We start from the raw sequence: 27,018 nt of genomic DNA on the forward strand, positions 1-27,018 counted from the left end.
GCCCAGGTCTGAAGTCCAGTCTCCTTTGGTACTAACGATACTGAAAACTTAATTAGCCCAGGTCTGAAGTCCAGTCTTCTTTGGTACTACCGATACTGAAAACTTAATTAGCCCAGGTCTGAAGTCCAGTCTTCTTTGGTACTACCGATACTGAAAACTTAATTTGCCCAGATCTGAAGTTCAATTTTCTTTGGTACTAACGATACTGAAAACTTAATTTACCCAGGTCTGAAGTCCAGTCTTCTTCGATACTAACGGAACTGAACACTTAATTTGCCCACGTCTGAAGTCCAGTCTTTTTTAGTACTAACGATACTGAAAACTTAATTAGCACAGGTCTGAAGTCCAGTCTTTTTTGGTACTAATGATACTGAAAACTTAATTTGCCCAAGTCTGAAGTCCAGTCTTCTTTGGTACTAATGATACTGAAAACTTAATTTACCCAGGTCTGAAGTCCAGTCTTCTTTGGTACTAACGATACTGAAAACTTAATTTGCCCAGGTCTGAAGTCCAGTCTTTTTTGGTACTAACGATACTGAAAACTTAATTAGCCCAGGTCTGAAGTCCAGTCTTCTTTGGTACTAACGATACTGAAAACTTAATTTGCCCAGGTCTGAAGTCCAGTCTTCATTGGTACTAACGATACTGAAAACTTAATTAGCCCAGCTCTGAAGTCCAGTCTTGTTTGGTACTAACGATACTGAAAACTTAATTTGCCCAGGTCTGAAGTCCAGTCTTCTTTGGTACTACCAATACTGAAAACGTAATTAGCCCAGGTCTGAAATCCAGTCTTCTTTGGTACTAACGATACTGAAAACTTAATTCGCCCAGTTTTGAAGTCCAGTCTTCATTGGTACTAACGATACTGAAAACTTAATTTGCCCAGGTCTGAAGTCCAGTCTTCTTTTGCTAGTAATGATACTGAAAACTTAATTAGCCCAGGTCTGAAGTCCAGTCTTCATTGGTACTAACGATACTGAAAACTTAATTTGCCCAGGTCTGAAGTCCAGTCTTCTTTTGCTAGTAACGATACTGAAAACTTAATTAGCCCAGGTCTGAAGTCCAGTCTTCTTTGGTACTAACGATACTGAAAACTTAATTTGCCCAGGTCTAAAGTCCAGTCTGCTTTAGTACTAACGATACTGAAAACTTAATTAGCCCAGGTCTGAAGTCCAGTCTTCTTTGGTACTACCGATACTGAAAACTTAATTAGCCCAGGTGTGAAGTCCAGTCTTCTTTGGTACTAACGATACTGAAAACTTAATTTGCCCAGGTCTAAAGTCCAGTCTGCTTTAGTACTAACGATACTGAAAACTTAATTAGCCCAGGTCTGAAGTCCAGTCTTCTTTGGTACTAACGATACTGAAAACTTAATTTGCCCAGGTCTGAAGTCCAGTCTTCTTTTGCTAGTAATGATACTGAAAACTTAATCTGCCCAGGTCTGAAGTCCAGTCTTCATTGGTACCGATACTGAAAAAAAGCGGGTGCCCTAGCATTTTTTTTTTGCCCGTTGGTAAGGCCGTGGCGATAATTTAGATACTTTTGACAACCTTGGCTGCAAGGTTGACGTTGGAGTGAATGTTTGAGCCTCACCGAGTCGATGAGCGTGTACGGGCTCTGCATGTCGCTGTAGGTGGAGTAGAGCGGCAGGCTGAGGTGCACCGTGTAGTTATGTCCCTTGTCCAAGCACACGGGGTGGGGCAGCAGCACGTGTCTACAGGAAGCAGGAAGTGTGTCGTCACCACCACGCCGACAAAAGGGAGCCTCGAAACGGGACGTGTTACCTGGAGCCAGGTGGCAGAGAGACGTACTGCTCCTCGCCGTCACCGATGTAACCGCCGCAGTGACCGGAATAGTCAGGAGGGTTGAAGACGGGTTGCTCCACCCGGACGTTGACCTGTTCCCACTGTTCTGGAAGCTTCCATTCAAGCAGTACATAGTTTAAAAAAAAACACTCAAGTGTAGGTAGGGTTGCAAAAAAGGTAAATTCGGATCGCTAACGTTGTTAGCATAAATGAATGGGATTTAACATTGAGAAAATTAGCATCACGGCTAACGGAGAAATATTTTCAGTTCATGATGAGACTGGTGGTGGTACATAAACCTAACTCGCTAGAGATGTTGGCCCCAAAATCATTTAACAAGTACAGGAACAGCTTGGTAGCTTGAGTGGAAGTCTCCTGGAGTCTACAGTCATTCAGTAATTAAACTTAAATACCATAGAGAAAATATATTTACCACAGTAATACCATTAATACTTACCTGACCGGATTTAATTTACATTTATTGGTCCCCGTTTTTCATTTCTATTTTTAATTTTCTGTTATATATTCTATCCATCTATCTTCATCTGCTTACCCTAAGTGGGGTCACGGGTGCAGCAGCCTAAGTAGGGAAGCCCAGACTTCCCTCTCCCCAGCCACTTCGTCTAGCTCCTCCTGGGGGATCCCGAGGCGTTCCCACGCCACCTGGGAGACATAGTCTTCCCAACGTGTCCTGGGTTTTCTCCCGTGGCCTCCTACCGGTCGGACGTGCCCGAAACACCTCCCTAGGTAGGCTCCCGGATGACAGAGCTTCTCACCCTATCTCAAAGGCAGAGGAAGCTCATTTCCGCCCCTTGTACCCGTGATCTTGTCCTTTTCGGTCATAACCCAAAGCTCATGACCATAGGCGAGGATGGGAACGTAGATCGACCGGTAAATTTAGAGCTTTGCCCTCCGGCTCAGCTCCTTCTTCACCACAACGGATTGATACAGCGTCCGTATTACTGAAGACGCCGCACCGATCCGCCTGTCCACCTCACAATCCACTCTTCCCTCACTTGTGAGTAAGAGTCCGAGGTACTTGAACTCCTCCTCTTGGGGCAGGGTCTCCTCTCCAACCCGGAGATGGCACTCCACCCTTTTCCGGGCAAGAACCATGGATTCTGACTTGGCGGACTTATATATTCTAATTTCCATCCAACCATCTAACCATCCATCTTCTTCCGGTTATCCATGGTCGGGTCGTGGGGGCAGAAGCTTAAGCAGGAAAGTCCAGACTTCCCTCTCCACAGCTACTTCGTCCAGTTCCTCCCGGGGGATCCCGAGGCGTTCCCAGGCCAGCCGGGATACATAGTCTTCCCAACGTGTCCTGGGTCTTCCTCGTGGCCTCCTACCAGTCGAACGTGCCGAAAAACCTCCTGAGGTAGGCTTTCGGGTGGCATCCTGACCAGATGCCCGAACCATCTGATCTGGTTCCTCTCCATGTGGAGAAGCAGCGGCTTTAGTTTAAGCTCCTCCCGGATGACAGAGCTTCTCACCCTATCTCTAGGGAGAGACCCACCACCCGGCGGAGGAAACTCATTTGGGCCGCTTGTACCCATGAGCTTGTCCTTTCGGTCATAACCCAAAGCTCATGACCATAAGTGAGGATGGGAACGTAGATGGACCGGTAAATTGAGAGCTTTGCCTTCCGGCTCAGCTCCTTCTTCACCACAACGGATCGTGAACAAGACTCTGAGGTACTTGAACTCCTCCACTTGGGGCAGGGTCTTCTCCCCAACCTGGAGATGGCAGTCCAACCTTTTCCGGGCAGGAACCATGGACTCTGACTTGGACGACTTAAATATCCTAACTTTCTATTTTTAATTTTTTTAATTTGTAGCCCTTTGAGATTTTAACAAATGTAAAGTGCGTTACAATTGTAATTCATTATTATTATTATTATTATTATTCACTTTAAATATTCCCGGAATTTTGCAACCTTAAGTGTAGGTGAGTTTCACCTGTGGCTCGTAGCGGATTAGGACATCATAGTCCATGGACTCCGGGATGTTGTTGATGAAGAACTTCAGGAAGGCTCCTTCTGGTACACTGGCAAAACCCATCCCAGTCCACGTGGGGCTGCGATCCAAAGGGTAAGGTCTTTGGACCGCCTTCACGCCCTGCCAAACAAGAGTGTTTTAAAAATGAAGTTTAATTTAATTTCAAAGGCGTCGACTGCACGTTGGCGGGCTCACAGGTCCGTGCTCGGCGTCTTCGGCCTCGTAGGTGTAGTGGTCCAGGGCGATGAAGTAAAAACCGGACTCGAGCTGGTCACAGCGCCGTCCGAACACGTGCTCCCTGCACACGCACTGCCCGGACCGCGGGTCGCAGCTTTTGGAACACGGAGAAACGATTCATTGTCAGGACAGCGATGAAGAGGTCTTCTTGAGTCCACAGAACGTACGTATTGTTGAGCGCACCGCCTTGGTCGCAGTCACACGCTCGGCATCCGTCCATGTCGTTGGACAGACCCCAGTGCTGCGGCTGCGGGGAAAGCGCGTGTTGGTTAGAAAGCTCTTCGGCAGAAGCAAGGTACGCGTCAGTGACCCCGTGCCTACCAGACACTCGTCGCAGTTATGTCCGCCGACCAGCCGCTTGCAGAAGCACCTTCCGGACTCGGGGTCGCAGGAGTTGCTTCCTGGCAACGTTCCCAGCGGGCTGCAGCTGCAAGCTGCCAAAACAACACAGAAAATAGTCTGTGTGGGTGTGTGATCATCACTCGGAAGCAGGAAAAGTACTTTCCCAACTTTCTTGGGACCTGTACGGTACATGGCACGCATCTTAATACATCAACCAGAGGCTGGACTCGAGTTCAGTTGTCCTCATCGCGACATTTTGGACAATTGCTGTCAACTTTGGTGCTTCTACTTGTTTTCATTTTCCCCTTTTGGAATGGGCGAAAAGTCCATACCGTTGACTTAGAGCAGGGGTAGGGAACCTATGGCTTGGGAGCCAGATGTGGCTCTTTTGATGACTGCATCTGGCTCTCGGATAAATCTGACCTGGCATTGCTTAACACGAAAAGTAATGAATAAATCCACTTGTAATCACAGTGTTAATAATAATCCATCCATCCATTTTCTACCGCTTATTCCCTTTTGTGGTTGCGGGGGACGCTGGCGCCTATCTCAGCTACAATCGGGCGGAAGGCGGGTTCAAAATATAAAACATTCTCATGCATTTTTAATCCATCCATCAGTTTTCTACCGCACCTGTTTAAGAAGTTGCGTTAATGGTAAGAAGTTATTTATTTATTATTGGTTAGTGTGGGGCTTGCCCTCCTGGGGGTTCTTCAGACCACCAAGAACCGACATGAGACCCTGTTTCAGGGTTACAGTGTTGTTTCATTTTTCAATAAGTCTCTCAGTTGCTTTCCACCAATTGTCTTTTTCTCTTTCGTTCTGGCTCGCGCTCTGGCTCCAGCACCAACCCCGTTTCTCCTCCTGGCTGCTGCTTGTAACATAGCGACAGGTGATTAGATAACAAGGCCCAGGTGGGCGGTCTACGCACCTGTCGCTGATTTCGAGGCCGGTCCTGGCAACAGCCCGCTTCGCTGCAGGCCCGCAGGCCACGCCCCCTTCCCAGTTAGCTTCAGAATAACAATGTTATTACAAAGAATAAGAGACCTATTATACTCAAAAAATTTTAGTCTTACTTAAAAATGCACGCGTTTAGTTGTGTTCAGGGTTAAAAAAATATTTTACGGCTCTTACGGAAATGCATTTTAAAATATTTGGCTTCTTGGCTCTCTCAGCCAAAAAGGTTCCCGACCCCTGACTTAGAGCCTGATCTACAAAACCCAAAACCAGTTGTGTAAAGGATCAATAAAAAGAGAATACTATAATTTGCAAATCCTTTTCAACTTATATTTAATTGCATGGACTGCAAAGACAAAATATTTAATGTTTACACTGGTAAACTTTGTTATGTTTTAGAAATACTAGCTCATTTGGAATTTGATGCCTGCAACATGTTTAAAAAAACTGGCACAAGTGGGGAAAAAAAAGACTGAGAAAGTTGAGGAATGCTCATCAAACACTTATTTGGAACATCCCACAGGTGAGCGGGCTATTTGGGAACAGGTGGGTGCCATGATTGGGTATAAAAGCAGCTTCCATGAAATGCTCACTCATTCACAAACAAGGACGGGGTGAGGGTCACCACTTTGTCAACAAATGTCAAAAACTCTTTAAGAACAACATTTCTCAACCAGCTATTTCAAGGAATTTAGGGATTTTACCATCTACGGTCCGTAATATCAAAAGGTTCAGGGAATCTGGAGAAAGCGCTGCACCTTTGATCCCTCAGAAAGTACTGCATCAAAAAGTGACATCGGTGTGTAAAGGATATCACCACATGGGCAGAAAACCACTGTCAGTAACTACAGTTGGTCGCTACATCTGTAAGTGCAAGTTAAAACTCTACTATGCAAAGCCAAAGCCATTTATCAACAACACCCAGAAACATTTCCGGCTTTGCTGGGCCCGAGCTCATCTAAGATGGACTGATGCAAATTGGAAAAGTGAAATGTGGTCTGACGAGTCCACATTTCAAATTGTTTTTGGAAACTGTGGATGTCGTGTCCTCCGGACCAAAGAGGAAAAGAACCATCCAGATTGTTCTAAGCGCAAAGTGTAAAATCCAGCATGTGTGATGGTATGGGGGTGTTTTAGTGCCCAAGGCATGGGTAACTTACACATCTGTGAAGGCACCATTAATGCTGAAAGGTACATACAGGTTTTGGAGCAACATATCAACGTTATCATGGACGCCCCTGCTTATTTCAGCAAGACGTTGCCAAGCTACGTGTTACAACAGTGTGGCTTCATAGGAAAAGAGTGCGGGTACTAGACTGGCCTGCCTGTAGTCCACATTTGTCTCCCATTGAAAATGTGTGCTGCAATAGGAAGCCTAAATTACCACAACGGAGACCCCGGACTGTTGAACAACTTAAATTGCACATCAAGCTGGAATGGGAAATAATTCCACTTCAAAAATGTGTTTCCTCATTTGCCAAACCTTTACTGAGTGTTGTTAAAATGAAAGGCCATGTAACATAGTGGTAAAAATTCCTTTTTTGCAATGTGTTGCTGCCATTAAATTCTAAGTTAATGATTATTTGCACAGACAAAAAATGAAGTTTCGTAGTGTGAACGTGAAATATCTTGTCTTTGCAGACGATTCAATTGAATATAAGTTGAAAAGGATTTGCAAATAATTGTATTCTCTTTTTATTTACCATTTACACAACGTGACAACTTCACTGCTTTTGGGTTTTGTACATGTACATATATGTAATATGTACATATATGTAATATGTAGATATTAGAGATGCGCGGTTTGCGGTCTCATCGGCGGAGTCAGCGGATAAACCGCGGGTCAGGCGGGTGACATGACGAAAAAATAGATTTTAATTACATTCGGGCGGGTGGCGGTTGAACCATCCGGAAATATTTGATATACATGGTTCTGGGATCGGTATTGCCATTCAAAGAGCCATTTAAGACCTGTGTCACAAAGCGAAGAAGACAATAGGAGACGCTAATATTCTCTAGAATGACTGCCGGCAGTCACCCAGATAAGTATTAGGGCGTGCTATGAAGTCATTGACTTTGTCGCCCTCTACAACATGTACGATCTACTTGTCAGTCCAGCATCATGATGTGTGTGGCTTCCGCAGCAACACGCACACGACTGCAAGGCATACTGGGTGACACAGAGTACACTAATCGTTGTGATATTAACATTTTTAACACTCTTAGTAATATGCGCCACGCTGTGAAGCCACACCAATTAAGAACGACAAACACGTTTCGGGAGAACATCCTTCCAGTAACACAACATAAACGCAACACAACAAATACCCAGAATCCTTTGTATCCACGACACATCATGTGTATTTTATACACCCTGCTAGCAGCAAACCCTGCGTCTGTAAGGTGGGCGAGGGGGTGTAAAATATATTCAGGAATTGTCACGGATACTAAGGATTCTGGGTATTTGTTGTGTTGCGTTTATGTTGTGTTACCGTGAGGATGTTCTTCCAAAATGTGTTTGTCAATCTTGTTTGGGTTTGACCGAAAGGATAAGATCACGGGTACAAGCGGCCGAAATGAGTTTCCTCCGCCGTGTGGCGGGGCTCTCCCTTAGAGATAGGGTGAGAAGCTCTGCCATCCGGGAGGAACTCAAAGTAAAGCCGCTGCTCCTTCACATCGAGAGGAGCCAGATGAGGTGGTTCGGGCATCTGGTCAGGATGCCACCCGAACGCCTACCTAGGGAGGTGTTTAGGGCACGTCCAACCGGTAGGAGGCCACGGGGAAGACCCAGGACACGTTGGGAAGACTATGTCTCCCGGCTGGCCTGGGAACGCCTCGGGATCCCCCGGAAAGAGCTAGACGAAGTGGCTGGGGAGACGGAAGTCTGGGTTTCCCTGCTTAGGCTGTTGCCCCCGCGACCCGACCTCGGATAAGCGGAAGATGATGGATGGATGGATGGAATCTTGTTTGGTGTGGCTTCACAGCGTGGCGCATATCAGTAAGTGTTAAAGTTGTTTATATCACAACCATCAGTGTACTCTGTGTCACGCAGTATGCCTTTCAATCTTGTACGTGTGATTGCGGAAGCTGCACACAACATGTTGCCGGACCAACAATCGGTTCGTACATGTTGTTGAAGGTGTCAAAGGCAATGGCTTCACAGCACGCCCATATTCTTGTCATCAGGACGAACGCCAATTGGATATTCGCGAGAACGTTAGCGGCTTCAATCGTCCTCATTACTCTGTGAAACGGGTTTAAATAGCTCTGTGAGTGGTAAAGGTGGCCGACCTCTGATGTATATCAGCGGGCGGTTGCAGTTCTGATAAAATGTTGGTTCGGGTGGACGGCGGGTGGATGACGACTTTGGTGATGCGGTTGCGGATTATATAATTGCCTATCCGCGCATCTCTAGTACATATACATTATATATATATATATATATATATATATATATATATATATATATATATATATACCCCTGCTTTAAGTAAATCTGTCAGGCTTGCCCCTGACAGTTTGTCTATGTTTTAGTTTTTTCCCCTGCATTTGTCTGTTTCCTGTGTTTAGTATTTCCTGTCTTTTAGTTCCTGTAAAGAGCTCTTAATTTGTCAGCTTCCTGTCTTGTTCCCTGAGTGCTGTGTTCCTCCTCAGTGTGTTTAGTATTTCCTCTCTAGTGCTCTTATTTTGGTTCAGCTTCCTGTTTGTCTCCCCGTGTCCTGTTTTCACTCAGCTTTGTTCCTCCAGTCAGGGCTGGATCATTTGTATTGTCGTGTCAATGTCATTTTCTACTTGTCATTCCTACTGGTCGTGTGATTGCAGCGTAGCGGTAAGCTATATTTGGTAAATGTTTGTAGCTTACTGTTTTTTGTTCCCTGCTTCCGATTTGTTTGTTCATAGCCCTTAGTTTGTTATATCCGCCCACGTGCGTGCTTTTTGTTTGTACCCTTTGTTCTAGTTGTAGTATTTTAAATTAAAACCATGTTTTCTCATTCAGTGCCTGCCTCCATCTCTGCATCTTGGGGTTCGTCACCAAATAACTTTATTAGAATGTGTTTGCATACCCAGACATCCTTCTGGTCCCTGTCCCAGCCCGTAGTGTCCATGTCTGCAGTGGTCACAGCGCTCTCCTTCCACGTGGGCTTTGCAGCGACACTGGCCCGAGATGAGACCGGAGGCCACATCGGTCCTGGAGTCGCAAAGCCCACCCTGCAGGGAGCCGACCGGGTCGCAGCTGCACGCTACGGCGAGACTTGGATTAGAGACAAAATCACCGGTTTTACAGGTGAGAGGACTTACGCTGGCAGACGTGGGGGTCCCTCAGGTCTCGGTTGGGGTGCTGGTAAAAGAAGGGCGCACACTGCTCGCACTGGCGCCCCACCGTGTTGTGCCGACAGTTGTCGCACACCCCGCCGCTCACGTTACCCGTGGTCACGTAGACGGCCATGTCGAAGTGGCAGGAAGCGGAGTGCTGGTTGCATTCGCACCCTGTCCAGGAAAGACAGTCCCGTATGGGTGGTTTTTTTTTAATGTGAACGCGGTCCCGTTCGGGGGTCTTACTCTGGCAAGCGTGCGCGTTGCGGCCCTCAGCGGGCTTCCAGGGCTGGTCGTGATGAAAGTCCCGACAGCGCTCGCAGTTCAGACCCTCCGTGTTGTGGTTGCAGACGCAGCGTCCGTGGACCTGTCCAGCACACCCGTAAGAACACAGTCGCTCGCCGCTGACCGCTCACACTCGCACCGTCCCACCATTCCCTCCGCCCCCGCCGGGGCTCCGTCCACGGGGGCGCACTCGGAGGCGTGGCCGTAGCAGAAGCAGTTGCCGCGGACGACCATGTCGTAGAGGGCGTAGTAGTACTTCGCCGTCACCTCCTTGCGCGAGTCCAGGAGGTTGTCGCCGAGTGTGTGGAGTTTCAGGAAGTTGACGCGCAGGTTGGTGATCTTCAGCATGTCTGCAAGTAGAGAGATGTCCAATAATGGCTTTTTTGCCGATATCCAAAATTTCCGATATTGTCCACCATCTAGATTTCGATATACAAACCCCGTTTCCATAGGAGTTGAGAAATTGTGTTAGATGTAAATATAAATGGAATACAATGATTTGCAAATCCTTTTCAACCCATATTCAGTTGAATATGCTACAAAGACAACATGTTTGATGTTCAAACTGATCAAAAAAAATATTTTATGCCAGCACGTGACAAAGAAGTTGGGAAAGGTGGCAATAAATACTGATAAAGTTGAGGAGTGCTCATCAAACACTTATTTGGAACATCCCACAGGTGTGCTGGCTAATTGGGCGAAGGTGGGTGCCATGATTGGGTATAAAAACAGCTTCCCAAAAAATGCTCAGTCTTTCACAAGAAAGGATGGGGCGAGGTTCACCCCTTTGTCCACAACTGCGTGAGCAAATAGTCAAAACAGTTTAAGAAGTTTCTCAAAGTGCAATTGCCAGAAATTTAGGGATTTCAACATCTACGCTCCATAATATAATCAAAAGGTTCAGAGAATCTGGAAAAAATCACTCCATGTAAGCGACATGGCCGGAAGCCAACATTGAATCACCGTGACCTTCGATCCCTCGGATGGCACTGTTTCAAAAACCGACATCAATCTCTAAAGGATATCACGACATGGGCTCAGGAACACTTCAGAAAACCACTGTCACTAAATACAGTTCGTCGCTACATCTGTAAGTGCAACTTAAAGCTCTACTATGCAAAGCGAAAGCCATTTATCAACAACATCCAGAAACTAGACAAAGTATTCCAAAGGTTGGAATCTGCGCTTTTTCATGATATACTAAAGTAAAAGTTAAAGTACCAATGATTGTCACACACACAAACTAGGTGTGGCAAAAATTTGGACCCATTACCCTTGATCACCCCCCCTGGGAGGTGAAGGGAGCAGTGAGCAGCAGCGGTGGCCGCGTTCGTGGAATAATTTTTGGTGATTTAACCCCCAATTCCTAGCCTTGATGCTGAGTGCCAAGCAGGACGGTAATGGCTCCCGTTTTCATAATCTTTGGTATGACTCGGCCGGGGTTTGAACTCACGGCCTACCGATCTCAGGGTGGACACTGACCACTCGACCACACTAGTTACTATGGTAATGTAATTAGTTACTATGGTCATCTAATCAGGTTCTATGGTCATCTAAGTCACACCAGCTCAGACGAGACACCAAGCAGTGTGCGTGGGGAGCGTTTCCACACAGCGGCCATCCTTATTTATATACATATATATATATATATATATATATATATATATATATATATATATATATATATATATATATATATATATATATATATATATAATATGTATGTATATATATATATAATATGTATGTATATATATATATGTAATATGTATGTATATATATATATAATATGTATGTATATATATATGTAATATGTATGTATATATATATATATATATGTATGTATATATAAGTATATATATATATATATATAAGTATATATATATATATATATATATATAAGTATATATATATAATATATGTATGTATGTATGCATATATATATGTGTATGAATATGTATGTATATATATGAATGTATGTATATATATGTTTATTTAGGGAATAAGCGGTAGAAAATGGATGGATGGATGTATATATATATGTACATATATATATATACATATTTGTATATATATATATACATATACATATATACATATATGTATATATATATATACATATATATATATGTATATATGTATATAGTATATTTGTATATATATATATATATATACAAATATACTGCGATGAGGTGGCGACTTGTCCAGGGTGTACTCCACCTTCTGCCCGAATGCAGCTGAGATAGGCTCCAGCGACCCCAAAAGGGACAAGCGGTAGGAAATGGATGGATGGATGGTTGTGTGTATATATGTATGTGTATATATATATATATATATATATATATATATATATGTATGTATATATATATATATATATATATATATATATATATATATATATATATATATATATATATATATACACATATATACATTATATATGTGTGTGTATATATGTATGTATGTATGTTAGGTCAGGAAAAAACACAGAGGCTATTTCATCCCTAGAGGCCTCTTTCGCAGGTTTCCCTGTTCTTCAGGGGATTTTATTTGTAATTATAGAATTTAGAATATATGTATAATTTAAAATTCCCCAAAACAGGTTTGCAGGGATGAAATGTCCTCTGTTTTTTTCCTTATCTAACATATATTCCGCTCAACCCGGTATTGAGCACTCGGCCCCCAGACATACTTTTTTTCCTCTAAATTTGGCCCCTCGACTCAAAATAATTCCGCAGGCCTGCTACTGGAGTATTATGACATCCTGAACCGGGGCCACAAAAATCCTGCACTTGGACAACCCTTGGAGTAAGTTTTCACGTGGACAAGCATTTTGAGTACGGACCGAGGGGTTTTGTGTACTCGGACATTTCCGCCTCCACGTGGGAAATTCCTTCCAGCTTTCTTCCTGTCTGACCTCCTTTCACTGCCTTATCATGTCACCACTTTAAAAGGGCGGGGTTACAGATTCCAGGTCTTACTTTGGATCCCCAAGCTGTAGGGGTCCTCGATCTCAAAGGCAGGGTCCAGCACCCGGAAGATCACCTGGTTGGAAAAATGAGGTGAGTACTTTTCCCTTCCGGCGTACATTTTGGCGCCCGTGGCACCCAACTGACCTCTCCCTCGGTGGAAGGTTCGATGTCCGAGTAGTGCGAGTCGCAGATGATGTCATCCACTTTGAGCATGGGCCCCGGGGACACCCCGGGGAAGGTGGCCCGGCAGTCGTAGGCGAAGTAGCGGTAAACGTGCCACGTCTTCCCGGAGTCCATGGAGCGCTCGATCACCATGGCGGCGGGACGGAAGGTCTGCGGGGGAAGGAAGGTAAGCCATGTTCTCACACACACACACAAAAACACCATTTGGGATGTGGCGTGATGTCATTCCAGCTGGACGCCATCAAACCAACACAAGTCGCTCTGTTTCGCCTCCTTCCCCGCTTCCCACCACTCTTCCACATTCCGACACACAGCTGCCGCACTTATCTCACGGGACCACCACGGACTTGGCGTGCGATAGAGGGAGGGGCACCTTAAAGGTCATGATGAGGTGTGTGAAGTGGAACTCGGCCTCCAAGTCCAGCTGGATGGTCACATTCTCCACACCTGCACACAGGAAACGGACATCGGCACTTCCTGTAAGACGTGTCGACACGCACGTTTCAAATATTTATAGCATGCGTGCAAAAACAAACAGGAGTGATTAACGAGCTCTGACGAAGGCAACCATCTTTGGCCTTAAAACAAACAAGTGTTTAACTCTGTCTTATGACTGTACTAATAACTATTATTACAATAAAATAATCTTTAGGTGAAATAAAAAAGTAATTTAAAAGGAAGAAATACTAGTTTTCAAGATAATAAGGGAACGATGGCACACAAAAAATAAAACAATTTGATAGAATTTAGAATATATGTATAAAAAAAGATTACTCCCTATATGTGTATATGTATGTGTGTATATATATATATATATACTGTATATAGGAGTTGAAAAATTGTTAGATGTAAATATAAACGGAATACTATGATTTGCAAATCATTTTCAACACATTCAGTTGAATATGCTACAAAGACAACATATTTGATGTTCAAATTGATAAAAAAAAATGTTGTCGAAATAATCATTAACTTTAGAATTTGATGCCAGCACGTGACAAAGAAGTTGGGAAAGGTGGCAATAAATACTGATAAAGTTGAGGAATGCTCATCAAACACTTATTTGGAACGTCCCACAGGTGTGCTGGCTAATTGGGAACAGGTGGGTGCCATGATTGGGTATAAAAACAGCTTCCCCAAAAATGCTCAGTCTTTCACAAGAAAGGATGGAGCGAGGTACACCCCTTTGTCCACAACTGTGTGAGCAAATAGTCAAACAGTTCAAGAACAACGTTTCTCAAAGTGCAATTGCAAGAAATTTAGGGATTTCAACATCTATGGTCCATAATATCATCAAAAGGTTCAGAGAACCTTGAGAAATCACTCCACGTAAGCGACATGGCCGCAAGCCAACATTGAATGACCGTGACCTTCCATCCCTCGGACGGCACTGTATCAAAAACCCACATCAATCTCTAAAGGATATCACCACATGGGCTCAGGAACACTTCAGAAAACCACTGTCACTAAATACAGTTCGTCGCTACATCTGTAAGTGCAAGTTAAAGCTCTACTATGCAAAGCGAAAGCCATTTATCAACAACATCCAGAAACTATGCAAAGTATTCCAAAGGTTGGAATCTGCGCTTTTTCATGATATACTAAAGTAAAAGTTAAAGTACCAATGATTGTCACACACACACACTAGGTGTGGCAAAAAATTTAGCCCATTAACTTTGATCACCCCGCCTGGGAGGTGAGGGGAGCAGTGAGCAGCAGCGGTGGCCGCGCCCGTGGAATAATTTTTGGTGATTTAACCCCCAATTCCAAGCCTTGATGATATATATATATATATATGTATATATATATATATATATATATATATATATATATATATATATATCCATGTATATATATATATTTCTGGGTTGTACTTGTATAGCGCTTTTCTACCTTCAAGGTACTCAAAGCGCTTTGACACTACTTCCACATTTTACCCATTCACACACACATTCACACACTGATGGAGGGAGCTGCCATGCAAGGCGCTAACCAGCACCCATCAGGAGCAAGGGTGAAGTGTCTTGCTCAGGACACAACGGACGTGACGAGGTTGGTACTTGGTGAGGATTGAACCAGGGACCCCTCGGGTTGCGTACGGCCACTCTTTCACTGTGCCACGCCGTCCCTATATATATATATATATGTATATATATATATATACATATATATATATACATATATATGTATATATATATATATATATATACACATACATATACACATATAAGGAGTAATCTTTTTTTAATAAACAGAAATAAAATAGATATAAACAGATACATATTTGTGTATATACATATACATAAATACATATATATATATTTATATATGTGTATATATGTTTATATCTATGTGTGTATACAAATATATGTATCTTTTATTTTATTTCTGTTCATTATTATTATCAATGTATTTATTTTTGTTTATTTAGTTGATGTATTTGTATATACTACTTTGTTTTTTCAGTTTTTTTTCTGTTTTTTTGGGGGGGTGGTGGTATGATGGGGATATAAACTAAAAAATACTTTTGAAATTTAGGGCAGACAACAGCTTTATGACGTATGTGAATATGATGTAATGCATGGGTGTCAAACTCTGGCCCGCGGGCCAAATTTGGCCCGCCGTACAATTTCATTTAGCCCTTGAGGCAATATCAAATTAACATTAGAGCTGGCCCGCCGGTACTATACAGCGGTAACACTGCATTCGCCGCTGATACTCATACTTGCCAACCCTCCGGATTTTCCAACCATTCTCCCATATTTCTCCAGATTTCCACCTGGACAACAGTATTGGGGGCATGCCTAAAAGGCACTGCCTTTAGCGTTGTCTACAATATGTTGTCACGTCTGCTTTTCCTCCATACAAACAGCGTGCCGGACAAGTCATATAATATTTGCGACTTATACACACACTTAAGTGAATGCCAAGCATACTTGCTCAACAGCCATACAGGTCAGACTGAGGGTGGCGGTATAAACAACTTTAACACTGTTTACAAATATGCACCGCACTGTGAACCCACACCAAACAAGAATGAAAAACACATTTCGGAAGAACATCCGCACCGTAACACAACAGAACAAATACCCACAACCCCTTGCAGCACAAACTCTTCCGGGACACTACAATATGCACACCCCGCTACCCCCCACCCCCAACCCCACCCATCGCATTATTTTATTTCAAAATGTATTAGCCTGTGGAAAAATGTAACGTTGATATTTACCTCAGAAGGCTGCAAATAGAAAAGAGGCATTAAATGTTTTATTTACATTTTATTTATTTTACCATTGATGTTTTTTTGTTAGTTTTTTGAAGGTTGATTTTGCACTATTAAGTTATATAAGTATTGCTTGTTCCATATTCAGTGGTAAAGCAAATCAGTGTAGCAAACTGAGCAATAATTAACAATTTATTCATGCACTTTCTCTTGCTACTTTAAGGCTTGAATGTTTGATTCATTCATTATTGTTATTTTATTTTCGAATGTATTATTAGCCTGTGGAATAAGTTTATTTGGATATTTACCTCAGAAGGCTGCAAATAGAAAAAAAGGCACTCAATTTTTTTTTTAATTTTATTTGATATGCCATTGATATTTTTTAATTATTATTATTTGAAACTGGATTTTGCATGTCACTATAAAGTTATTTAAGCCTTGCTTGTTCAATATTCAATGCAAAACTTGTTTGGGTCCCTATTAAAAGGTTAATTTGTTCAACCTTGGCCCGCGGCTTTGTTCCGTTTAAAATTTCGGCCCACTCTGTATTTGAGTTTGACACCCCTGATGTAATGGATAGAAATGTCTGATGCTGGATGTCAATAGAAATAAAATGAAAGAAAAAAGAATATATGTATAATATAAAGTATAATACATGAAAATAAAGGCACCATTATACAAACATAACCATAGGTACTGAGCATTATAAAGTTGTTCTAAAAGGAAAAAATATGAAATTAATACTTTGATCAATTTTAAAACTATTGATATTCATGAGAATAAAGCCATAACTACACAAAATAACCATAAATATGAGGAGATATGGAGAAATATTTTTACAAGAAACATTGAAACATATTTGATTAAAGGCATAATACACAAACATTTTTATGTGATTACGGCTTTATTCTCATTTTATTTATTCAACCAGGAAAGTCCCATTGAGATTACTCATGAATTTTGATATATTTTAATATTTTTATTATTCTTTAATAAAAAAATATTTTAAAAAAAATTGTCCTGATATTTATATTTATTTTGTGTACACATGACTTTACTTATTTGTATTATTTGTAAAATTACAAATGTATATTCCCAATATAACTATAAATATGAGGAGATATGAAGTTGTACATTTACAAGAAACATTGAAACATATTTGATTAAAGGCATGATACACAAACATAATCATACATAATGGGAATATAAATGTGTAATTTTACAAATAAAAGAAAAAATAAGTAAAGTCATGATTACACAAAATAACTATAAATATAAATATAAGGAGATAAAAAAATATATATAAAAAAAAATGTAAAAAATAATTTAAAAAATAAAATATAGCAATATTTATGAGTAATCTCAATGGGACTTTCCTGGTTAAATAAATAAAATGCGAATAAAGCCATAATTAGACAAATCAACCATAAATATAAGGAGATATGAAGTAGTATTTTTCCAAGGAACATTTAACTATATTTGATCAATGTCATTAAAGGCATAGTACAAAAATATAAGCATACATATTGGGAATATAAATTTGCAATTTTACAATAAATGAAAATAAGTAAAGTCATGCTTACACAAAAAACTATAAATAGAAATATCAGCAGGTATTGAGTAGTAATTTTACAATAAATACATTGATATATTTGTATCCATGGCAATAAAGGCATCATTAACATAACCATACATAATGAGCATTATAAAGTTGTTATTAAAAAACGACCGTATATATTGTTTTTTGTTGATATCGGAATTGGTAATTAAGTGTTGGACAATATCGGATATCGGCAAAAAAGCCATTAAAAATGCATGAATCCATGTTTTGTTGCTTCAACTAATTGTATTAGTGTAACTAACCTATAGTTAGTTACACTAATACAATTAGTCGAAGCAACAAAACATGGATTCATGCATTTTTTTAATACATATTATGTGTAGTCGATTATTTATTGTGGCCCTAACGATAACACTAATAGTATAAATAAAATACTTTTAAATAAAAGTTGGAAATATGAGAATAAAAGCACACAAAAAAATTATATTAAGAGATATAAAGTGCCACATGAGATGGTTTGGGCATTTGGTCAGGAGGCCACCCTAGGGAGGTGTTTAGGGCACATCCGACCGGTAGGAGGCCACGGGGAAGACCCAGGACACGTTGGGAAGACTATGTCTCCCGGCTGGCCTGAGAACGCCTCGGGATCCCCCGGGAGGAGCTAGACGGAGTGGCTAGGGAGAGGAAGGCTGGGCTTCCCTGCTTAGGCTGCTGCCCCCGCGACCCCACCTCGGATAAGCGGAAGAAAATGAATGGATGGATGGATGGATATAAAGTCCTAATTTAGCAACAACAACAAAAGTATACTAGTATGAGGAGCACTAGTGTCAACACAGACTCTGGGCCAGAGTCTTGGACCGGACACCGTGAAGGAATTAGGAAATCCCAAACTGAAGCATCTGCGGCTTCCTGCTGCGTCTCAGCCATCTGCAGATCCCCCGCAACATTCCCACCACTCCCCAAAAAGCCTCTCCAGAAGCAAATTCCCTGCTTGCGACACGTTAAAGGCCTACTGAAATGAGATGTTCCTATTCAAACGGGGATAGCAGGTCCATTCTATGTGTCATACTTGATCATTTCGCCATATTTTTGCTGAAAGGATTTAGTCGAGAACATCGACGATAAAGTTCGCAACTTTTGTTCGCTAATAAAAAAGCTTTGCCTGTACCGGAAGTAGCAAACGATGTGCACGTGACGTCACGGGTTGTGGAGCTCCTCACATCTGAACATTGTTTACAATCATGGCCACCAGCAGCGAGAGCGATTCAGACTGAGAAAGTGACGATTTCCCCATTAATTTGAGCGAGGATGAAAGATTAATGGATGAGGAAAGGGAGCGTGAAGGAAAAAAAAAACTAGATGGCAGAGTGATTCAGATATTAGACAAATTTACTAGGATAATTCTGGAAAATCCCTTATCTGCTTATTGTGTTACTAGTGTTTTAGTGAGATTATATGGCCGTACCTGTACAACCTAAAAGTCGGTGGGGTGTGGCCACGGGTGTGGTGACCGCCAGTGTCTCCGAGGGAAGCCACGTTTCTCGACGAGGCGAAGGCAGCCGATGCTTCCTCCACGGTGGAAGCATCCGACGGGAGGAGGCAAGAGAGTCCGCAGCTGCCTCTTTGACAGGTGCAGGAGGAATGACGCAAGTTCTCCTCTCATGTCTACGGTAAGAGCCGACTTATTACCACCATTTTCTCACCGAAACCTGCCGGTTGACATGTGGTGGGGAACCGTGTTCGCTTGACCGCTCTGTTCCATAGTAAAGCTTCACCGTCATCTTTTGGGAATGTAAACAAGGAAACACCGGCTATGTTTGTGTTGCTAAAGACGGCCGCAATACACCGCTTCCCAACTACATCTTTTTTCTTTGACGTCTCCATTATTAATTGAACAAATTGCAAAAGATTCAGCAACACAGATGTCCATAATACTGTGTAATTATGCGTTTAAAGCAGACTACTTATAGCTGTGAACGGTGCCGGAACAAAATGTCTTCTACAATGCGTGACGTCATGCGTCATTTTAGCATGATACTTCCGCGCGAAATTTAAAATTGCAATTTAGTAAATTAAACCGGCCGTATTGGCATGTGTTGCAATGTTAAAGGCTTACTGAAAGCCACTACTAGCGACCACGCAGTCTGATAGTTTATATATCAATGATGAAATATCAACATTGCAACACATGCCAATACGGCCTTTTTAGTTTACTAAATTGCAATTTTAAATTTCCCGCGAGTTTCTTGTTGAAAACGTCGCGGAATGACGACGCGTGCGCGTGACTTCATGGACTGTCAGGAAATATTAGCTCAGCACCAGCTACGGCTAAAAGTCGTCTCTTTTCATCGCATAATTACACAGTAATTTGGACATCTGTGTTGCTGAATCTTTTGCAATTTGTTCAATTAATAATGGAGACGTCAAAGAAGAAAGCTGTTGGTGGGAAGCGGTGTATTGCAGCTGTCTTTAGCACCGAGACACAGCCGGTGTTTCTTTGTTTTTAACACAGAGCGGTCAAACGAACATATCTCTCTACGTCAACCAGCATGTTTTTGGATAGGAAAATTGTGATATATATCTTACCGGAGACATCATTGGATTATTTGTCCTCCTGCAGTAGCTGTTTAAAACGCAGCTGTGAGCTTGGCTCCTCGGCTTCTCTCTGAGACACTGGCGTGTTCACCGCAGTCATCCGACCTCGAGGTATGTTTCTACAATCCCACTAAAACACTATTAAAACAATAAGCAGATAAGGGATCCGTCGCTTTTTATTTTATTTTATTTTTTTATTTTTTTTCTAGTCCTTCACTATCAATATCATCATCCACGAATCTTTCACCCTCGCTTAAATTAATGGGGAAATTGTCGTTTTCTCAGTCCGAATAGCTCTTGCTGCTGGAGGCTCCCATTAAAAACAATGTGAGGAGCCCTCACCCTTGTGACGTCATCGTCCGCTACTTCCGGTACAGGCAAGGCTTTTTTATCAGCACCAAAAGTTGCAAACTTTATCGTCGATTTTCTCTACTAAATCCTTTCAGCAAAAATATGGCAATATCGCGGATAGAATGGACCTGCTATCCCCGTTTGAATAAGAAAATCTAATTTCAGTAGGCCTTTACTATTTCATCATTGATATATAAACTACCAGACTGCGTGGTCGGTAGTAGTGGCTTTCAGTAGGCCTTTAAAGTCCTCACACACCAGCGGGAGCGTTCCAAACCAAGCGTGACTTCATGCGGCTTGATTGACATGTGGGCGGGACATCTGCTGTCCATTTGATGAAGGTCACACCACTTCCTGTCTGCTCTTGTCGTCCACATTGTACGTCACGTAAATTGTTTTATTCAAACTCTTCCCCGGTCTGGCCTTTGAAGGCCTGCCAGGTGATCAAACACACCTGTTTCACAACCGCAAGCCTAAACTGGCTCCTCCCACTTCTCGCCTTCTCATTAGCGGGGTTCTCACGGGAACGAGCGAGCGCTTTCATGCCCCCCCCCCCTTCTCTCCCTCTCAAATTGTCTCACCGTTGTCAGACTGCCACCAGGTCTTGAGGCGGTTGGGGGCAAAGGTGGTGACCACGTTCTCGATGGTGTGGCTGAGCGGGCTGAGGTCCACGTCGTAGATCTCCCTGGAGTCGCACTGGAAGCACTTGGTCTCCTCCTGACGACATGAGAAGGATTCTTTTCAGGCCAGCACCTTCTCATTCAATGTGTTGTCTTTATTTTCATGACTATTTACATTGTAGTGCAGGGGTCACCAACCTTTTTGAAACCAAGAGCTACTTCTTGGGTACTGATTAATGCGAAGGGCTACCAGTTTGATACACACTTAAATAAATTGCCAGAAATAGCCAATTTGCTCAATTTACATTTGAAGGGGAACATTATCACAATTTCAAAAGGGTTAAAAACAATAAAAATCAGTTCCCAGTGGCTTGTTGTATTTTTGGAAGTTTTTTTCAAAATTTTACCGGTCTCGGAATATCCCTAAATAAAGCTTTAAAGTGCCTTATTTTCGCTATCTTCGAAACCACTATCCATTTCCCTGTGACGTCACACAGTGCTGCCAATGTAAACAAACAATGGGAATACCACAGCAAGATATAGCGACATTAGCTCGGATTCAAACTCGGATTTCATAGACTTAAGCGATTCAACAGATTACGCATGTATTGAAACAGATGGTTGGAGTATGAAAGTATTGAAGAAAAAACTGAAGCTATTGACGCTATTCATAGCCATAGCATGGCCGAATAGCTGCGCTAGCATCGCCGGTAGAATGTGCGGACCAAACGATCAGGACTTTCGCATCTCGTGACAGTGGAGCAACTTAAATCCGTCGATTGGTAAGTGTTTGTTTCGCATTAAATGTGGGTGGAAGGAAACGTAATATAGTTGCAAATGCATCTGCAGGTTATCCATACATCTCTGTTCCATGTCTGCTTTAGCACCGCCGGTAAATAGCATGTTAGCATTGATTAGCATAGCATGTTAGCATCGATTAGCTGGCAGTCAACATCAACAAAACTCACCTTTGTAATTTTGTTGACTGTCGTTGCAAATGCATCTGCAGGTTATCCATACATCTCTGTGCCATGTCTGCCTTAGCATCGCCGGTAAAATGTGGAGACACTCTGGCACATTCAATGGGGGTCTGGCGGCAGACACTTTGGTACATTCAACGGGGGTCTGGCGGCAGATTTCTTGCCACTTTGGCATCTTCGGGCCAGTGGTGCAACTTGAATCCCTCCCTGTTAGTGTTGTTACACCCTCCGACAACACACCGACGAGGCATGATGTCTCCAAGGTTCCAAAAAATAGTCAAAAAAACGGAAAATAACAGAGCTGAGACCCGGTGTTTGTAATGTGTTGAAAATGAAAATGGCGGCTGTATTACCTCGGCGACGTCTTTGCCTACAGCGCGATAAACAGAAAGGCGTTTAATTCGCCAAAATTCACCCATTTAGAGTTCGGAAATCGGTTAAAAAAATACATGGTCTTTTTTTCTGCACCATCAAGGTATATATTGACGCTTACATAGGTCTGGTGATAATGTTCCCCTTTAACGCTGTTGTTATTAATAATTAATGATATTATCCTTGTGGAAACACTGATCATCTTAATGTTTTCTCACAATAAATATATATAGAAACAGATAAATATCAATATGCAACACTTTATTTTTATATTTTCTCTTAAGTGCACATTTTTCAAATTAAACATTTTCAAATGATCATTTCTTAGACCAGGGGTGTCAAACTCAAATACAGAGTGGGCCAAAATTCTGAACTGAACAAAGTCGCGGGCCAAAGTTGAACAATTTAACCCTTTAATAGAGACCCAAACAAGTTTTTTTGCATTGAATATTGAACAAGCAAAGCTTTTATAACTTTATAGTGACATGCAAAATCAAGGTTTGTTGGTAGCGGGGGTGTATATTGTAGTGTCCCAGAGGAGTTAGTGCTGCAAGGGATTCTGGGTATTTGTTCTGTTTGTTACAGTGCGGATGTTCTCCCGAAATGTGTTTGTCATTCTTGTTTGGTGTGGGTCCACAGTGTGGTGCATATTTTTAACAGTGTTAAAGTTGTTTATAAGGCCACCCTCAGTGTGACCTGTATGACTGTTCGACCAAGTATGCGTTGCATTCACTTGTGTGTGTGTGTGTAGAATCCACATATATTACGTGACGCTGATTGTATGGCGGAAAAGCAAGCATGACAACAGGTTGTAGAACAGTGGTCCCCAACCACCGGGCCGTGGCCCGATCAGTACCGGGCCGCAGAAGAATTTTTTATAAAAAAAAAAAAAATATATATATATATATATATTTTTTTCATTTTTTTTATTTTCTTAAATCAACATAAAAAACACAATATACACTTAAAAATAGTGCACCAACCACAAAAAACTCCCTTTTTCATGACAAAGAAGAAAAGACAAAAAAAAGGACAAGGGAATTATACTTATATAGCGCTTTTCTCAAGTGACTCAAAGCGCTTTACATAGTGACACCCAATATCTAAGTAACATTTAAACCAGTGTGGGTGGCACTGGGAGCAGGTGGGTAAAGTGTCTTGCCCAAGGACACAACGGCAGTAACTAGGATGGCACAAGCGGGAATCGAACCTGCAACCCTCAAGTTGCTGGCACGGCCACTCTACCAACCGAGCTATGCCCATACGGACCCAAACAAGTTTTGCATTCAATATTGAACAAGCAAGGCTTATATAACTTTATAGTGACACGCAAAATCGAGTTTGAAATAATAATAGTAATTAAAAAGTATAAAATTTAAATAAAAAATTGAATGCCTCTTTTCGGCGGTGGGGTTGAGGTGAACGGGGTTTGGTGGTAGCGGGGGGTGTATATTGTAGCACCCCGTAAGAGTTAGTGCTGCAAGGCGTTCTGGGTATTTGTTTATGTTGTGTTACGGTGCTGATGTTCCCCCGAAATGTGTCACTTGTTTGGTGTGGGTTCACAGTGTGGCGCATATTTGTAACAGTGTTAAAGTTGTTTATACAGCCACTTTCAGTGTGACCTGTATGGCTGTTGACCAAGTATGCAATGCATTCACTTGTGTGTGTGTGTATAAGCCGCAAATATTATGTGACTGGGTTTGTATGGAGGAAAAGCGGACGTGCAGACAGGTTGTATAGAACGCCAAAGCCAGTGCCTTTAAAGCCCACCCCAAATATTGTTGTCCCGGATGAAGTCCGGGAGGGGCACTGAACTTCGGGAGTCTCCCGGGAAAATCGGGAGGGTTGGCAAGTAAGAGTATTAGCGGTGAATGCGGTGTTACAGCGGCGGGCCAGCTCTAATGTTAATGTGATATTGCCTCAAGGGCCAAGTGAAATTACAGGGGCCAGAGTTTGATACCCATGCACTAAGATAAGTTGAACCAAACAGGCTTGCAACCTTCATAGCTGCTGCGCATACACCACTGAACTTTTTGGGCGGTTTAGCTCGGTTGGTAGAGCGGCCGTGCCAGCAACTTGAGGGTTGCAGGTTCGATCCCCGCTTCAGCCATCCTAGTCACTGCCGTTGTGTCCTTGGGCAAGACACTTTACCCACCTGCTCCCAGTGCCACCCACACTGGTTTAAATGTAAACAAAAAACTAGATATTGGGTTTCACTATGTAAAGCGCTTTGAGTCACTAGAGAAAAAGCACTATATAAATATGATTCACTTCACTTCACTTTTCTGTGTCAACAAGGCATCAAAAGTTTGGTGCAGCCTGGTGGGCTTTAGATTTTAAATCGTCAGGAAAGAAGAGGAAGGAATTTAAAAGGAATATGTGTTTAAAAATCCTAAAATCATTTTTAAAGTTGTATTTTTTCTCTAACATTGTCTTTCTGAAAGTTATAAGAAGCAAAGTAAAAAAATAAATGAATTGATTTAAACAAGTGAAGACCAAGTCTTTAAAATATTTTCTTGGATTTTCAAATTCTATTTGAGTTTTGTCTCTCGTAGAATTAAAAATGTTGAGCAAAGCGAGACCAGCTTGCGAGTAAATAAATAAAATTGAAAAAATAGAGGCAGCTCACTGGTAAGTGCTGCTATTTGAGCTATTTTTAGAACAGGCCAGCGGGCGACTCATCTGGTCCTTACGGGCGACCTGGTGCTCGCGGGCACCGCGTTGGTGACCCCTGTTGTAGATTGTCCCTGAAGGCATCACAACTACACAAAAAAGGGTGAAATAACTGAAAACATACTTTACGAAAGCCAAAAGCAGTGAAGTTGTCACGTTGTTTAAATGGTAAATAAAAAGAGAATACAATGAATTGCAAATCCCTTTCAACTTATATTCAATTGAATAGACTGCAAAGACAAGATATTTCATGTTCACACTGACAAATGTTTTTATTTTTTTTTTGCAAATAATCATCCATCCATCCATCCCATCCATTTTCTACCGCTTATGCCCTTTTTGGGGTCGCGGGGAGCGCTGGCGCCTATCTCAGCTACAATCGGGCGGAAGGCGGGGTACACCCTGGACAAGTCGCCACCTCATCGCAGGGCCAACACAGATAGACAGACAACATTCACACTCACATTCACACACTAGGGCCAATTTAGTGTTGCCAATCAACCTATCCCCAGGTGCATGTCTTTGGAAGTGGGAGGAAGCCGGAGTACCCGGAGGGAACCCACGCATTCACGGGGAGAACATGCAAACTCCACACAGAAAGATCCCGAGCCTGGATTTGAACCCAGGACTGCAGGACCTTCGTATTGTGAGGCAGACGCACTAACCCCTCTGCCACCGTGAAGCCCAAATAATCATTAATTTAGAATTTAATTTCAGCAACACATTGCAAAAAGTTGTCACAGGGGCGTTTTTACCAGTGTGTTACATGGCCTTTCCTTTTAAAAACACTCATAAAATCTACTCAGTGAGAAGAATGATCTTATCAGACAGAAAATAAGCAAATATTACCCTTATTTGAGATATTTCATCTTACTTAGATTTCAGTTTTTGCAGTGTGCAAAGCAGTAATCAGAGCAAAGGGTGCCTATTTTGAAGAAACTGGAATATAAAACATGTTATCAGTTATGTCACCTTTTTTTTGTTAAGTACTCAACTCCACATGTGCATTCATAGTTTTGATGTGACAATCTACAATGTACAAACCCCGTTTCCATATGAGTTGGGAAATTGTGTTAGATGTAAATATAAACAGAATACAATGATTTGCAAATCCTTTTCAACCCATATTCAGTTGAATATGCTACAAAGACAACATATTTGATGTTGAAACTCATAAACTTTACTTTTTTTTGCAAATAATAATTTAGAATTTCATGGCTGCAACACGTGCCAAAGTAGTTGGGAAAGGGCATGTTCACCACTGTGTTACATCACCTTTTCTTTTAACAACACTCAATAAACGTTTGGGAACTGAGGAAACTAATTGTTGGAGCTTTGAAAGTCGAATTCTTTCCCATTCTTGTTTTATGTAGAGCTTCAGTCGTTCAATAGTCGGGGTCTCCGCTGTCGTATTTACGCTTCATAAAGCGCCACACATTTTCCATGGGAGACAGGTATGGACTGCAGGCGGGCCAGGAAAGTACCCGCACTCTTTTACTACGAAGCCACGCTGTTGTAACACGTGCTGAAAATGGCTTGGCATTGTCT

The 27,018-nt window shown here is 42.1% G+C and overlaps 1 protein-coding gene across 2 annotated transcripts in view; it reads right to left on the reverse strand.

Moving 5' to 3' along the window:
• lamb1b (laminin, beta 1b) overlaps positions 1–27,018 on the reverse strand; it is a 95,683-nt gene that overhangs the window by 57,811 nt on the left and 10,854 nt on the right. For both annotated transcript variants that reach the window (XM_061914174.1, XM_061914173.1), the window contains exons 3-16: positions 21,407–21,542; positions 13,469–13,542; positions 13,057–13,245; positions 12,922–12,985; positions 10,088–10,290; positions 9,902–10,022; positions 9,641–9,829; positions 9,406–9,582; positions 4,364–4,476; positions 4,210–4,289; positions 4,001–4,136; positions 3,767–3,925; positions 1,785–1,918; positions 1,594–1,714 (exon numbers count right to left, since the gene is read on the reverse strand). In XM_061914174.1, coding sequence (XP_061770158.1) covers positions 1,594–1,714; positions 1,785–1,918; positions 3,767–3,925; positions 4,001–4,136; positions 4,210–4,289; positions 4,364–4,476; positions 9,406–9,582; positions 9,641–9,829; positions 9,902–10,022; positions 10,088–10,290; positions 12,922–12,985; positions 13,057–13,245; positions 13,469–13,542; positions 21,407–21,542 — 1,896 coding nt within the window. The remainder of the gene's footprint in view (positions 1–1,593; positions 1,715–1,784; positions 1,919–3,766; positions 3,926–4,000; positions 4,137–4,209; positions 4,290–4,363; positions 4,477–9,405; positions 9,583–9,640; positions 9,830–9,901; positions 10,023–10,087; positions 10,291–12,921; positions 12,986–13,056; positions 13,246–13,468; positions 13,543–21,406; positions 21,543–27,018) is intronic.

This window comes from Nerophis ophidion, linkage group LG10, assembly GCF_033978795.1.
Source record: "Nerophis ophidion isolate RoL-2023_Sa linkage group LG10, RoL_Noph_v1.0, whole genome shotgun sequence".
NCBI classification, from domain to species: Eukaryota; Metazoa; Chordata; class Actinopteri; order Syngnathiformes; family Syngnathidae; genus Nerophis; species Nerophis ophidion.